General features: G+C 46.8%; 1 protein-coding gene across 6 annotated transcripts in view; it reads right to left on the reverse strand.

The window, feature by feature from the left end:
* The window catches only part of LOC121568189 (tight junction protein ZO-1-like), a gene marked incomplete at its 3' end in the record, with an annotated part of 108,126 nt that overhangs the window by 35,091 nt on the left and 60,945 nt on the right, over nt 1-12,090 (reverse strand). For 3 of the 6 annotated variants that reach the window (XM_045218696.1, XM_045218695.1, XM_045218691.1), the window contains 4 exon segments: nt 5,226-5,370; nt 5,693-5,879; nt 7,267-7,373; nt 11,177-11,510. In XM_045218696.1, coding sequence (XP_045074631.1) covers nt 5,226-5,370; nt 5,693-5,879; nt 7,267-7,373; nt 11,177-11,510 — 773 coding nt within the window. 6 annotated transcript variants of the gene reach the window in all.

The raw sequence follows: 12,090 nt of genomic DNA on the forward strand, positions 1-12,090 counted from the left end.
AAATACTGTATGCTTCTCAAAAAAAATTTAACTGCAGTGGACAACATGTAAAGGCCATAGAGATTAGAAGGAAATAAATAATAATAATAATAATAATAATTTGTTGGGTGCTTTTATCCGTCCTACTGCAATGTGTTTTTGCATATCCCAACTTCCTGAGACACCCTCAGAGAGTGGGGTCACGGCCAAGGTCTGCCATTATCAATGACAATCCTAGAGCAATTAGGGTTAAGTGCCTTGCTCAAGGGAACCGACAGATTGTTCACCTTGTCAGCTCAGGGATTGGAACTAGCAACATTTGGGTTACTGGCTCAACGCTCTAAATCGCCAGGCTACCTGCCGCCTTGTGTGTGGCTGCACTGTGGCCTCCAAGGTCACCGATCTGTGTTTCTCCTCCTTTGTACTCTATTTTTAGAGGCATTTCTGAGGTGATGGAGGCGGGGAGAGAGAGAGAGAGAGAGAGAGAGAGAGAGAGAGAGAGAGAGAGAGAGAGAGAGAGAGAGAGAGAGAGAGAGAGAGAGAGAGAGAGAGAGAGAGAGAGAGAGAGAGAGAGATGGAGAGAGAGAGAGAGAGAGAGATGGAGAGAGAGAGAGAGAGAGAGAGAGAGAGAGAGAGAGAGAGAGAGAGAGAGAGAGAGAGAGAGAGAGAGAGAGAGAGAGAGAGAGAGAGAGAGAGATGGAGAGAAGGAGAGAGGGGATTATGTGTACTCCAGGTGCACTTCACTGTGTGCCTCTGGCTGAGAACCAATAAATGTTGGACAAACACAGATTATTAACGCTGAGGTCAGAATGATTCATCCCAAACTGCAACAACCATACAGCCTGGTCCAAGAGATGCTTCTGATGTCTTGCCAATTCCTATTGTCATTTGGCGTGATAATGACCACCATAGGAGTTGGCTATAGAGCATAACTGATCTGGGACAAGGCCAACAAACAGTTTTCTTCAGATGATCACTCACAATAAACATATATTCTGTTTTAAAGTTTTAAGCGGTGAAATCTGTGAAGAAAATCTGTTAAATCAGTGAAATCAGCGTAGAAATCAGTGAGCCTAGGTTCTGTTGTTGGGTAGGAACACAGAGAGAATCAGTTAACCACAGGTTCTGTTGTTGGGTTGGAACACAGAGAGAATCAGTTAACCACAGGTTCTGTTGTTGGGTTGGAACACAGAGAGAATCAGTTAACCACAGGTTCTGTTGTTGGGTTGGAACACAGAGAGAATCAGTTAACCACAGGTTCTGTTGTTGGGTTGGAACACAGAGAGAATCAGTTAACCACAGGTTCTGTTGTTGGGTAGGGAAACAGGGAACCGAGGTAAGTGATGAGAGGTGTGGTATGGTGGTGCCAGTGCCCTCTAGTCAGAGAGATCAGAAGCATGGAGCAGCTCCAACCTCCCGCCTTACATGACAAAAAAAAACTAAAGAAATAGATGATTTATTGTCACATACACTGGATAGGTGCAGTGAAATGTGTTCTTCTACAGGGTCAGCTATAGTATTACAGCGCCCCTGGAGCAGACTAGTACTGCCCACCGTCTGGCACAACGCCACTGGCAAAGGACTGCCTTTTCATAGGAAGGAGAGGGGGAGTGTGAGCAGGTAAAACACTGTAACAGACACACACACAAACACTTTCTCCTTTGAGAAACAAAGTAACCGTGAAGGAACCTCAGTCAAACACATCCTGGCTAGAAAGGAAAAACAGCTTTATTCAACACATCCTGGCTAGAAAGGGAAAACAGCTTTATTCAACACATCCTGGCTAGAAAGGGAAAAACAGCTTTATTCAACACATCCTGTCTAGAAAGGGAAAACAGCTTTATTCAACACATCCTGGCTAGAAAGGGAAAAACAGCTTTATTCAACACATCCTGTCTAGAAAGGGAAAACAGCTTTATTCAACACATCCTGGCTAGAAAGGGAAAACAGCTTTATTCAACACATCCTGGCTAGAGAGGAAGAACAGCTTTATTCAACACATCCTGGCTAGAAAGGACAAACAGCTTTATTCAACACATCCTGGCTAGAAAGGAAGAACAGCTTTATTCAACACATCCTGGCTAGAAAGGACAAACAGCTTTATTCAACACATCCTGGCTAGAAAGGAAGAACAGCTTTATTCAACACATCCTGGCTAGAAAGGAAATACAGCTTTATTCAACACATCCTGGCTAGAAAGGGAATACAGCTTTATTCAACACATCCTGGACGGAAAGACCCGTGCTGAGGCTGCGCTAGGATACCCTTCATTACCTTGTGGAGGTTAGGCTACCTGAAAAAACCTTCCACTGCATACCACTAACCTTCCGGAACTTACTGAAAAACAACGGTGTATTCACTAATACCCTTTACAGACAGACTTTACAGTATGTTGCCTGTAAAAACAAAAATTGGAAATGTTATTTTTATTTTTTTTCCCCAATTCATACAGTCCCATTTGTACCACATTCATGCCGGGTTAAGACTTTTATATCTCCCGTGCACATGCCGGCAACTGTAGGCGTGGGAATAGACGTGGGCCGATGTGGGTGGACATCTATTTGAATAAATCCATTGAATATACATCCATCACAAAGAAGCCCATTATTAATGTGTTTTAGGCCGGTCCTAAGAAACATTATAAGACTAATATAAAATACATTTCCTAAAGAATAGAATGGCTTATTTTGAGTTTGAGTTACGTTCGGAGACTGAGATGGCCATTTCAAAATGTTGATTTTCGGACCCCACTGTACCTGAACAATAAGTAACTGTAATTTTCCTTGCAAAACGTTCTGCTACTGTGTGCACTAATGATTACGACCCAGGGTCACTCACAGACCAGACCCCCGATAAATCAATCTGCCCTAACCTCTCCTCTCCCCTTTCCCTCTCCTCCCCTCAATAACTCAACTCTACAGTCTCAAACTCACTGAAATCCTTCACAGCCAAAATACCACTGACTAGATTCCTTAAACATGTCCTCTTCTTCTTTGTGTCTTAACCTGCTATCATGTTCCCACTTTGACCTCACAAGACAAACTGGTGAAACAGGCAATCGCTCACCCACAATCCACAGGGACTAGTGTCACATAATAATATAATATAATAATATTATATTATACCCACATCAACAGTGAATGACAGCCCCGTTGTTAAAAGGCGTTTTGTCCTTGTGTGCCAAACGTGCGCTCTCTCATCACACTCCAAAAAGACGCTAGACACACAGAGTGAGATGGTGTGACAACTTCCACAGGGCTGTGACAGTGGCCCTGTTGGAGTCCTGAGACAGAACAAGACCCGGCCCTCAATAACTGATGTACAGCATGTGCCGTGTGTGTGACAGTGTAAAACCATGGCTGTTAACTGAGCACTGATTTCCTGATATCAGCCTCACTGTCAAACATAAAGGATTCATAAAAAATGTATCACATTCAAAAACACACCCACCCACGTTACTATAACCAGCAGGATTCAGGCCAGAGATGTATTCTTTATTGAAATGGCTTTGATTTAGTGTTTATAGTTAATCCTTATCTGTAGAAAGGGGAGAAATATAGGGGTATTTTGAATTCATCTAAATTCATAAGCTTTATACGATCGACATGGGGTACTAATCCATCTACTAATCTATTCTATGTATGAATCGAGTTACTATTCTGTCAGATACCAAGTACGGTGGGCTCTATACGGTGGGCTCTATACGGTGGGCTCTATACGGTGGGCTCTATACGGTGGCCTCTATACGGTGGCCTCTATACGGTGGCCTCTATACGGTGGCCTCTATACGGTGGCCTCTATACGGTGGGCTCTATACGGTGGCCTCTATACGGTGGGCTCTATGCGGTGGCCTCTATGCGGTGGCCTCTATACGGTGAGCTCTATACGGTGGGCTCTATGCGGTGGGCTCTATGCGGTGGGCTCTATGCGGTGGGCTCTATGCGGTGGGCTCTATACGGTGGGCTCTATACGGTGGGCTCTATACGGTGGGCTCTATACGGTGGGCTCTATACGGTGGGCTCTATACGGTGAGCTCTATACGGTGGGCTCTATGCGGTGGGCTCTATACGGTGGGCTCTATACGGTGGGCTCTATGCGGTGACCTCTATACGGTGGCCTCTATACGGTGGCCTCTATACGGTGGCCTCTATACGGTGGCCTCTATACGGTGGGCTCTATGCGGTGGGCTCTATACGGTGGCCTCTATACGGTGGCCTCTATACGGTGGCCTCTATACGGTGGCCTCTATACGGTGGCCTCTATACGGTGGCCTCTATACGGTGGCCTCTATACGGTGGCCTCTATACGGTGGGCTCTATACGGTGGGCTCTATGCGGTGGGCTCTATGCGGTGGGCTCTATACGGTGGGCTCTATGCGGTGGGCTCTATACGGTGGGCTCTATACGGTGGGCTCTATACGGTGGGCTCTATACGGTGGGCTCTATGCGGTGGGCTCTATACGGTGGGCTCTATACGGTGGGCTCTATACGGTGGGCTCTATACGGTGGGCTCTATGCGGTGGGCTCTATACGGTGGGCTCTATATGGTGGGCTCTATACAGTGAGCTCCTAGGGAAAGGGCTGTCCAACTTACGGTATTCTCCAACTGAAGTGTCTTTGTTAAGGGGGCAAAAAACTAAAACAGGACAATAAAGACAATTAACAAAACCTTAAAAACATCTCAGTTTTCAGCGTCAAAACTGTTCGAAATGTTTTGCCCACTCGGTTAGAATGTCAAAGCAGCGCAAAGGCTGCCTTTACACAGGCAGGCCCAATTCTGATATTTTGCTCAAATATTGGCAAAAGATCTGATCTGATGGGTCATAAGACCAATTAGTGGAAAAATATCAGAATTGGTCTGCCTGTGTAAACGCAGCCAAAGAGCCTTTGAGTTCTACTGCAGGGTTTGTTCTGGATCGAAAAGGGGCTCAGGTGGTGGGAGTGAATTTTAGAGGGCCCCATCTAGAGACAGTTTTGCATTTGTAAGCCAGTTTCCTGCTATTCTAGAAATTTCTCCATGGAGCTGAGAGAAACTGTTGCAGTTTTATAGCTAATTTCCTGTAATTCCACATTTATAGCTCCATTATATTAGCTACATACTTTATATCTGGTTTTAGTCGTTTAAGTTTACATTGAAAGCGTTCTTCCATCCTGAAAATGTACGTACATTGAATACGTTTAGGCCCGAGGATTACAACGGCAGAGAGATCAGTGTACTGTGCAGCAGCCAGGTGTTGTGGTGTTTACCTGCCGTTGCTGATCTGTGGAGGCGAGGGTCTGGAGTGGTCGGAGGGTTCAGAGCGCCTGTCAGGGGAGCGGGAACGGCTGCTACGATGTCTGTCATGGGATCGGTTGGAATGGTCGGACGCCACCGAATGGATATCTGAAATGTCTGTTGTTCAAACACAATTTTAAAAAAAATAATATTCAACAACATATGAATAATCTAATGATGCCATTTAGCAGATACTTTCAACCAAAGTGAATAATGGTCATGTGTGCATACATTTAACATATGGGTGGTCCTGGAATATGAAAGTACATGTTGTTGTGTATTTCAACTTTGACGGGGCTTTCCCTTTCAGCACAATGTATGTACACCCACGACCCTACAGCATTTAGCCTTTTCCAGCATTACGAAACAACGCGTGCGCACACGCACACGCACACGCACGCACACGCACACGCACACACACACACACACACACACACACCTATGTAGTGTCCCTCACCATCTCTGTCGGAGGCGTTGGCTGATGGGATGCTGTCGTCCAGGTCTGGTATGTTCAGCAGCGTAGCTCTCTCGTCTCTCTGCACCACCATCTTCAGCTTGCCCTTTGACCTCTCAATCAGCTTCTTAGCGTCTATCAACGACAGGTTCTCTGTCACCGTGCCGTTGATCTGAGAGGAAATAACCAATTAGTTACAAATGGTAAGAAATAACTCAAATATACAGAGCTTGGAGAAAACGACCAATTAGCTTGTCTGTGTGCAGGAGATAGTGAGGAATAACATATGTTTAGCTGATTACAGAACAATGTGCTAAATCCATCATCCTCATTCCATTACTTCTCCTCTTCTCTCCCCCCTTACCTTCAGTATTGTACTACGAAGGATTTTTCCGTCCCCAACTTCCTTATTCTCCCCCCTCTCCCTCCCTCCTCCCTCCCTCCCTCCCTACGCTCACTACGTCTGCTTAGTGGTTAAGAGCGTTGTGCCAGTAACCGAAAGGTCGCTAGTTCTAATCCCCGAGCCGACTAGGTGAAAAATCTGTCGATGTGCCCTTGAGCAAGGCACTTAACCCTAATTGCTCCTGTAAGTCGCTCTGGATAAGAGCGTCTGCTAAATGACTAAAATGTAAATGTAAATGTATGTTTCCGTCCCCGACTTCCTCATTCTCCCCCCTCTCCCTCCCTCCCTCCTCCCCTCCCTCCCTACTCTCACCTTCAGTACTACGTCTCCCTCCTGTATGTTTCCGTCCCCGACTTCCTTATTCTCCCCCTCTCCCTCCCTCCTCCCCTCCCTCCCTACTCTCACCTTCAGTACTACGTCTCCCTCCTGTATGTTTCCGTCCCCAACTTCCTTATTCTCCCCCCTCTCCCTCCCTCCTCCCCTCCCTCCCTACTCTCACCTTCAGTACTACGTCTCCCTCCTGTATGTTTCCGTCCCCGACTTCCCTTATTCTCCCCCTCTCCCTCCCCCTCCCCTCCCTCCCTACTCTCACCTTCAGTACTACGTCTCCCTCCTGTATGTTTCCGTCCCCGACTTCCTTATTCTCCCCCCTCTCCCTCCCTCCTCCCTCCCTCCCTACTCTCACCTTCAGTACTACGTCTCCCTCCTGTATGTTTCCGTCCCGACTTCCTTATTCTCCCCCCTCTCCCTCCCCCTCCCCTCCCTCCCTACTCTCACCTTCAGTACTACGTCTCCCTCCTGTATGTTTCCGTCCCCGACTTCCTTATTCTCCCCCCTCTCCCTCCCCCCTCCCCTCCCTCCCTACTCTCACCTTCAGTACTACGTCTCCCTTCTGTATGTTTCCGTCCCCGACTTCCTTATTCTCCCCCCTCTCCCTCCCTCCCTCCTCCCCTCCCTCCCTACTCTCACCTTCAGTACTACGTCTCCCTCCTGTATGTTTCCGTCCCCGACTTCCTTATTCTCCCCCTCTCCCTCCCTCCTCCCCTCCCTCCCTACTCTCACCTTCAGTACTACGTCTCCCTCCTGTATGTTTCCGTCCCCGACTTCCTTATTCTCCCCCCTCTCCCTCCCTCCTCCCCTCCCTCCCTACGCTCACCTTCAGTACTACGTCTCCCTCCTGTATGTTTCCGTCCCTGGCCGCCAGGCTCTCGGGGGAGATGTCCTTCACGAAGATGTGGCTGGCCAGGCGAAGGCCATATTCTGCTTACGGAGTGAACGAACAGCAACAGAGATAGTGTTAGCATAGCATAGTATAGCATGCTAAAGGATTTTAGCAGTATAGCGTGCTAAAGGATTTTAGCAGTATAACGTGCTATAGCATGTTAGCATAGTATCGCATGTTGACAATCACGCTCACTTCTGCTAGATAGCATGCTAAAGGATTTTAGCAGTATAGCGTGCTATAGCACGTTAGCATAGTATAGCATGTTGACAATCACGCTCACTTCTGCTAGCTGCTGGTAGGAGGCTATGGAGCTCTGAGAGGGCAGCAGTTGGTAGCAGTGTTTAGCATTAGCATCGCCAGGCCTCGGCACATACCAGTAGCCGCCAACGTGCACCTTTGGAACGTCTACCTTCTAAACGGTTTAATAAATCCATTTAATATACACCATGACAAAGAAATCCATTATTTCATTTAGGCAGGTCTTAAGAAAGATTATGATACTAATTTTTTTTTTCAAAAGAACCGAATAGCATATTTTGAGTTTAACGTAGGCTATGTTACTGTGCTTAGCAGGCTAAATGGCTATGTTACTGTGCTTAGCAGGCTAAATGGCTATGTTACTGTGCTTAGCAGGCTATATGGCTATGTTACTGTGCTTAGCAGGCTATATGGCTATGTTACTGTGCTTAGCAGGCTATATGGCTATGTTACTGTGCTTAGCAGGCTAAATGGCTATGTTACTGTGCTTAGCAGGCTATATGGCTATGTTACTGTGCTTAGCAGGCTAAATGGCTATGTTACTGTGCTTAGCAGGCTAAATGGCTATGTTACTGAGCTTAGCAGGCTAAATGGCTATGTTACTGTGCTTAGCAGGCTAAATGGCTATGTTACTGTGCTTAGCAGGCTAAATGGCTATGTTACTGTGCTTAGCAGGCTAAATGGCTATGTTACTGTGCTTAGCAGGCTAAATGGCTATGTTACTGTGCTTAGCAGGCTAAATGGCTATGTTACTGTGCTTAGCAGGCTAAATGGCTATGTTACTGTGCTTAGCAGGCTAAATGGCTATGCACCATGCCAATGAAATCAACTAGTTAATTGGTTCATTTAGCAGACAAGACCAGCTTATATTCCCCTGCCCTTTATCACAGTCAACATACATATATTCTACAGTAAGAATATAATGGAATATAACAGAATAAAATAGAAAGTATATTTCCCCCAAACAATTGCTGAGTGTTTCGAGTGCTCACGTGTGAAACTTGTGGAACTGCGATTATTCTACAAGAAAAGTGATATTTTAGAAACAGAGCCCATCCGCTCATTATTGAGAGTTGTTTGGCACATGCACACCCGTCGCTATGGGGGGCCGGGCCCGCCCCCAAAAATGCTTGTGCCCCCCCCTCCCCCACTTGAGGGAATTTATTATTAAATATACGTACTGTAGGCTAATAATAATTGTGCCCTGCCCTCCCATGCATTTCATATGCCCCCCTTAAGACTGATGTCTGGCGACGGGTCTGGGCACATGTAGGTGTGTTAGAAACCTTAGAAATCTGCTCTTTCCGATGGTCTATACAGAAACCAAAACGTCTGGGCGTCTGCATGTGCCTCTGTAGGAGAATTTGAAAAAGTTGTTTTTTTTTGTTAAAGAAGCACATGCTCTGTTCTCTGCCTTTGTGTCAATTACACAGTCTCTTCATTCAAAATTTGACAATTGATAATATTGTCACCCATCAGACTACTGTCAATTTAATCTGGTCTGTAGGCTATATTTATTATTATATGTCTTCAGCTGTTTTCAAAGTTTTTCTGTCGTTTTGTTTCATAGCTGGTAGCTAATCACACAAAGAACTACAAATCCTATGATATCCCAACTCACGCAACGCGCAGCAACACTGCCTGGCTGGGGAGGTGTGCGCACTGTGATTGAAGTGCTGAAGATTTATTTTTAGTAGCGCTGAGCACAGGCATTAAAGTTGGCCTAATTAACTTGAAAGTCTACTAAAGTGAGACTTTGCCCTTGTGTTTCTTGGCCTTTTTTGCATTGTTTTGTTCACAAGCTAGGTTGTTTTTCAATGTTTGAGTTTGCTTCAACTGCTCGCGAAGACACATCATCTACTAGTCAGATTCTCTATCTCACAAGGCACACTGTCATGCAGCGGCTGTCAACTCCACAGTAAGGAAAGTAGCTATTGGCTGTCCTAAAAGTCGCTAAATGACTCATCACCTAATTTGCATAATTGTCACACTGTCATGACTAGAGCAGATCGAGTGCCTTCGTTGCCTCGGTAACCTCCCGCCCTTAAAGGGGCAGCTGAAAATGTTTGTCTCATCTGTGATATGTTGGTTAAAAGACTCAGGTCACAAAAAAATGAAATAACATTGAGCAATATATCACATCACTTCTTACTAGTAATGCATTTATTGTTTAAGAAACATTACGAAGCTCATCTGTTTTTTGGTTGTTGTTGTTGTCTGAGTGGCTGGTAGATTTTTAAATCTACCTGCCACAGTGGCTGGTGGACCAAAAAGTTAGTCTCAGGACCTTATCCCAACTAACCCTAACCCCGACTAGACAACCTATATCCTAACTAACCCTAACCCCAACTAGTAGTCCTGAGCGATTAGTGCTTTTTAAGGTCGGTTTGGTTTCGGTTACATTATTTAAAAAATAATCACCGTTTTCGATTTCAATGATTGTTTTAAACATTAAATTAATTACGAAATAATGACATTAAAATGATTAGAGTTTTTTAAAGGAAATTCCAAAGCCAAAAATTGTGAAAATATTCCATTGTCTCTGTCAGGCCCACATACTGTAGAGAAATAGGAAATTACTATGAAATAATAAAATATTTCAGTTGTGTATATTACTTCATTTTATCATTCCTTAAAGTCATCATCTCATCTCTGCTCAGGCAGTAGCAGCCAACCAGCCAACCAGCCAGTCCAGCCAGCCAGCCAGTCAGCCAACCAGCCAGTCCAGCCAGTCCAGCCAGCCAGCCAGCCAGTCAGCCAGTCAGCCAACCAGTCAGCCAACCAGCCAAGCCAGCCAGCCAGCCAGTCAGCCAACCAGCCAGTCCAGCCAGCCAGCCAGCCAGTCGGCCAACCAGCCAGTCCAGCCAGCCAGCCAGCCAGCCAGCCAGCCAGTCAGCCAACCAGTCAGCCAACCAGCCAGTCCAGCCAGCCAGCCAGCCAGTCAGCCAACCAGCCAGTTCAGCCAGCCAGCCAGCCAGCCAGCCAGTCAGCCAACCAGCCAGTCCAGCCAGCCAGCCAGCCAGCCAGCCAGTCAGCCAACCAGCCAGTCCAGCCAGCCAGCCAGCCAGCCAGCCAGCCAGCCAGTCAGCCAGCCAGTCAGCCAGTCAGCCAACCAGCCAGTCCAGCCAGCCAGTCCAGCCAGCCAGCCAGCCAGCCAGCCAGCCAGTCAGCCAGCCAGCCAATGTTATCTATTTTCTCCCCATTCTGTACTGTCTTTAGTCATCCTATTTAGCTAGCCTAGCCTGCCTAAGTATGCTGCAGAGCTGTCTGACAATCATTTTACTAGTTTTTCAAAGTAGATAAGGTATACTTTCACGAACTGTAAAAGTGTATCCATCTCTGTCCGAGACGGAAAAGAGCAGGCGTAATGGATTATGGTCATTGAAGTTAATTACCACGTTTCTGCGCTGAACTATGTTGAATATTTGCTTAATGAAAACTACAACTCCTTTCAGCGTCCCGTACAGTTCTTGACTTAATTTCTCGTGAATGATTTGATTTCTCTCTAGAGAAACGGCACGTTGAGCTCCCCCCAAAATCACTCAGCACTAGACAACATATACCCCAACTTTGTGATGCTCACCTTCATTCTTGCGGGACTTGACGAGGGTGACTTTGGCGGGCCGCGGGGGCTGGTTGAGCGAGCGCCGGTCGGAGCGCGGGGAGAGACTCCTCTCACGTGAGCCGCTGCGTTCCCGCTCTCTGTCCCGGTCCCGCCTTCCGGTGCTCCTCCCGCTGCGCCGGGCCGAGGCCCCTCCCACGCCGCTGTAGGCACTGGGGCCGCTGCGTGTGGAGCGCGTCTCGTATATCTCTTCGTCGTAACTGTCCTCCTCCTCCTCCTCCTCATGCTCCGACATGGTCTCCCTCTCCCCCAGCCGACCCATGGGCACATGCACCTTCCGCTTCCGTCTGATCGTCTGAAGAGGAAGAAGAAGACAACTTTAGCCCGTTGTCACTAGATTACTTTCCCCCATTTCTTCCTCGTTATCTCTCTCTAATTCCCTCTCTACAAGACGTTAGCCCCATAGAGACGAGATCTAGTATTCCCTCTCTACAAGACGTTAGCCCCATAGAGACGAGATCTAGTATTCCCTCTCTACAAGACGTTAGCCCCCTAGAGACGAGATCTAGTATTCCCTCTCTACAAGACGTTAGCCCCATAGAGACGAGATCTAGTATTCCCTCTCTACAAGACGTTAGCCCCATAGAGACGAGATCTAGTATTCCCTCTCTACAAGACGTTAGCCCCATAGAGACGAGATCTAGTATTCCCTCTCTACAAGACGTTAGCCCCATAGAGACGAGATCTAGTATTCCCTCTCTACAAGACGTTAGCCCATAGAGACGAGATCTAGTATTCCCTCTCTACAAGACGTTAGCCCCATAGAGACAAGATCTAGTATTCCCTCTCTACAAGACGTTAGCCCCATAGAGACGAGATCTAGTATTCCCTCTCTACAAGACGTTAGCCCCATAGAGACGAGATCTAGTATTCCC

The sequence above is a fragment of the Coregonus clupeaformis genome, unplaced genomic scaffold (assembly GCF_020615455.1).
Source record: "Coregonus clupeaformis isolate EN_2021a unplaced genomic scaffold, ASM2061545v1 scaf1728, whole genome shotgun sequence".
NCBI classification, from domain to species: Eukaryota; Metazoa; Chordata; class Actinopteri; order Salmoniformes; family Salmonidae; genus Coregonus; species Coregonus clupeaformis.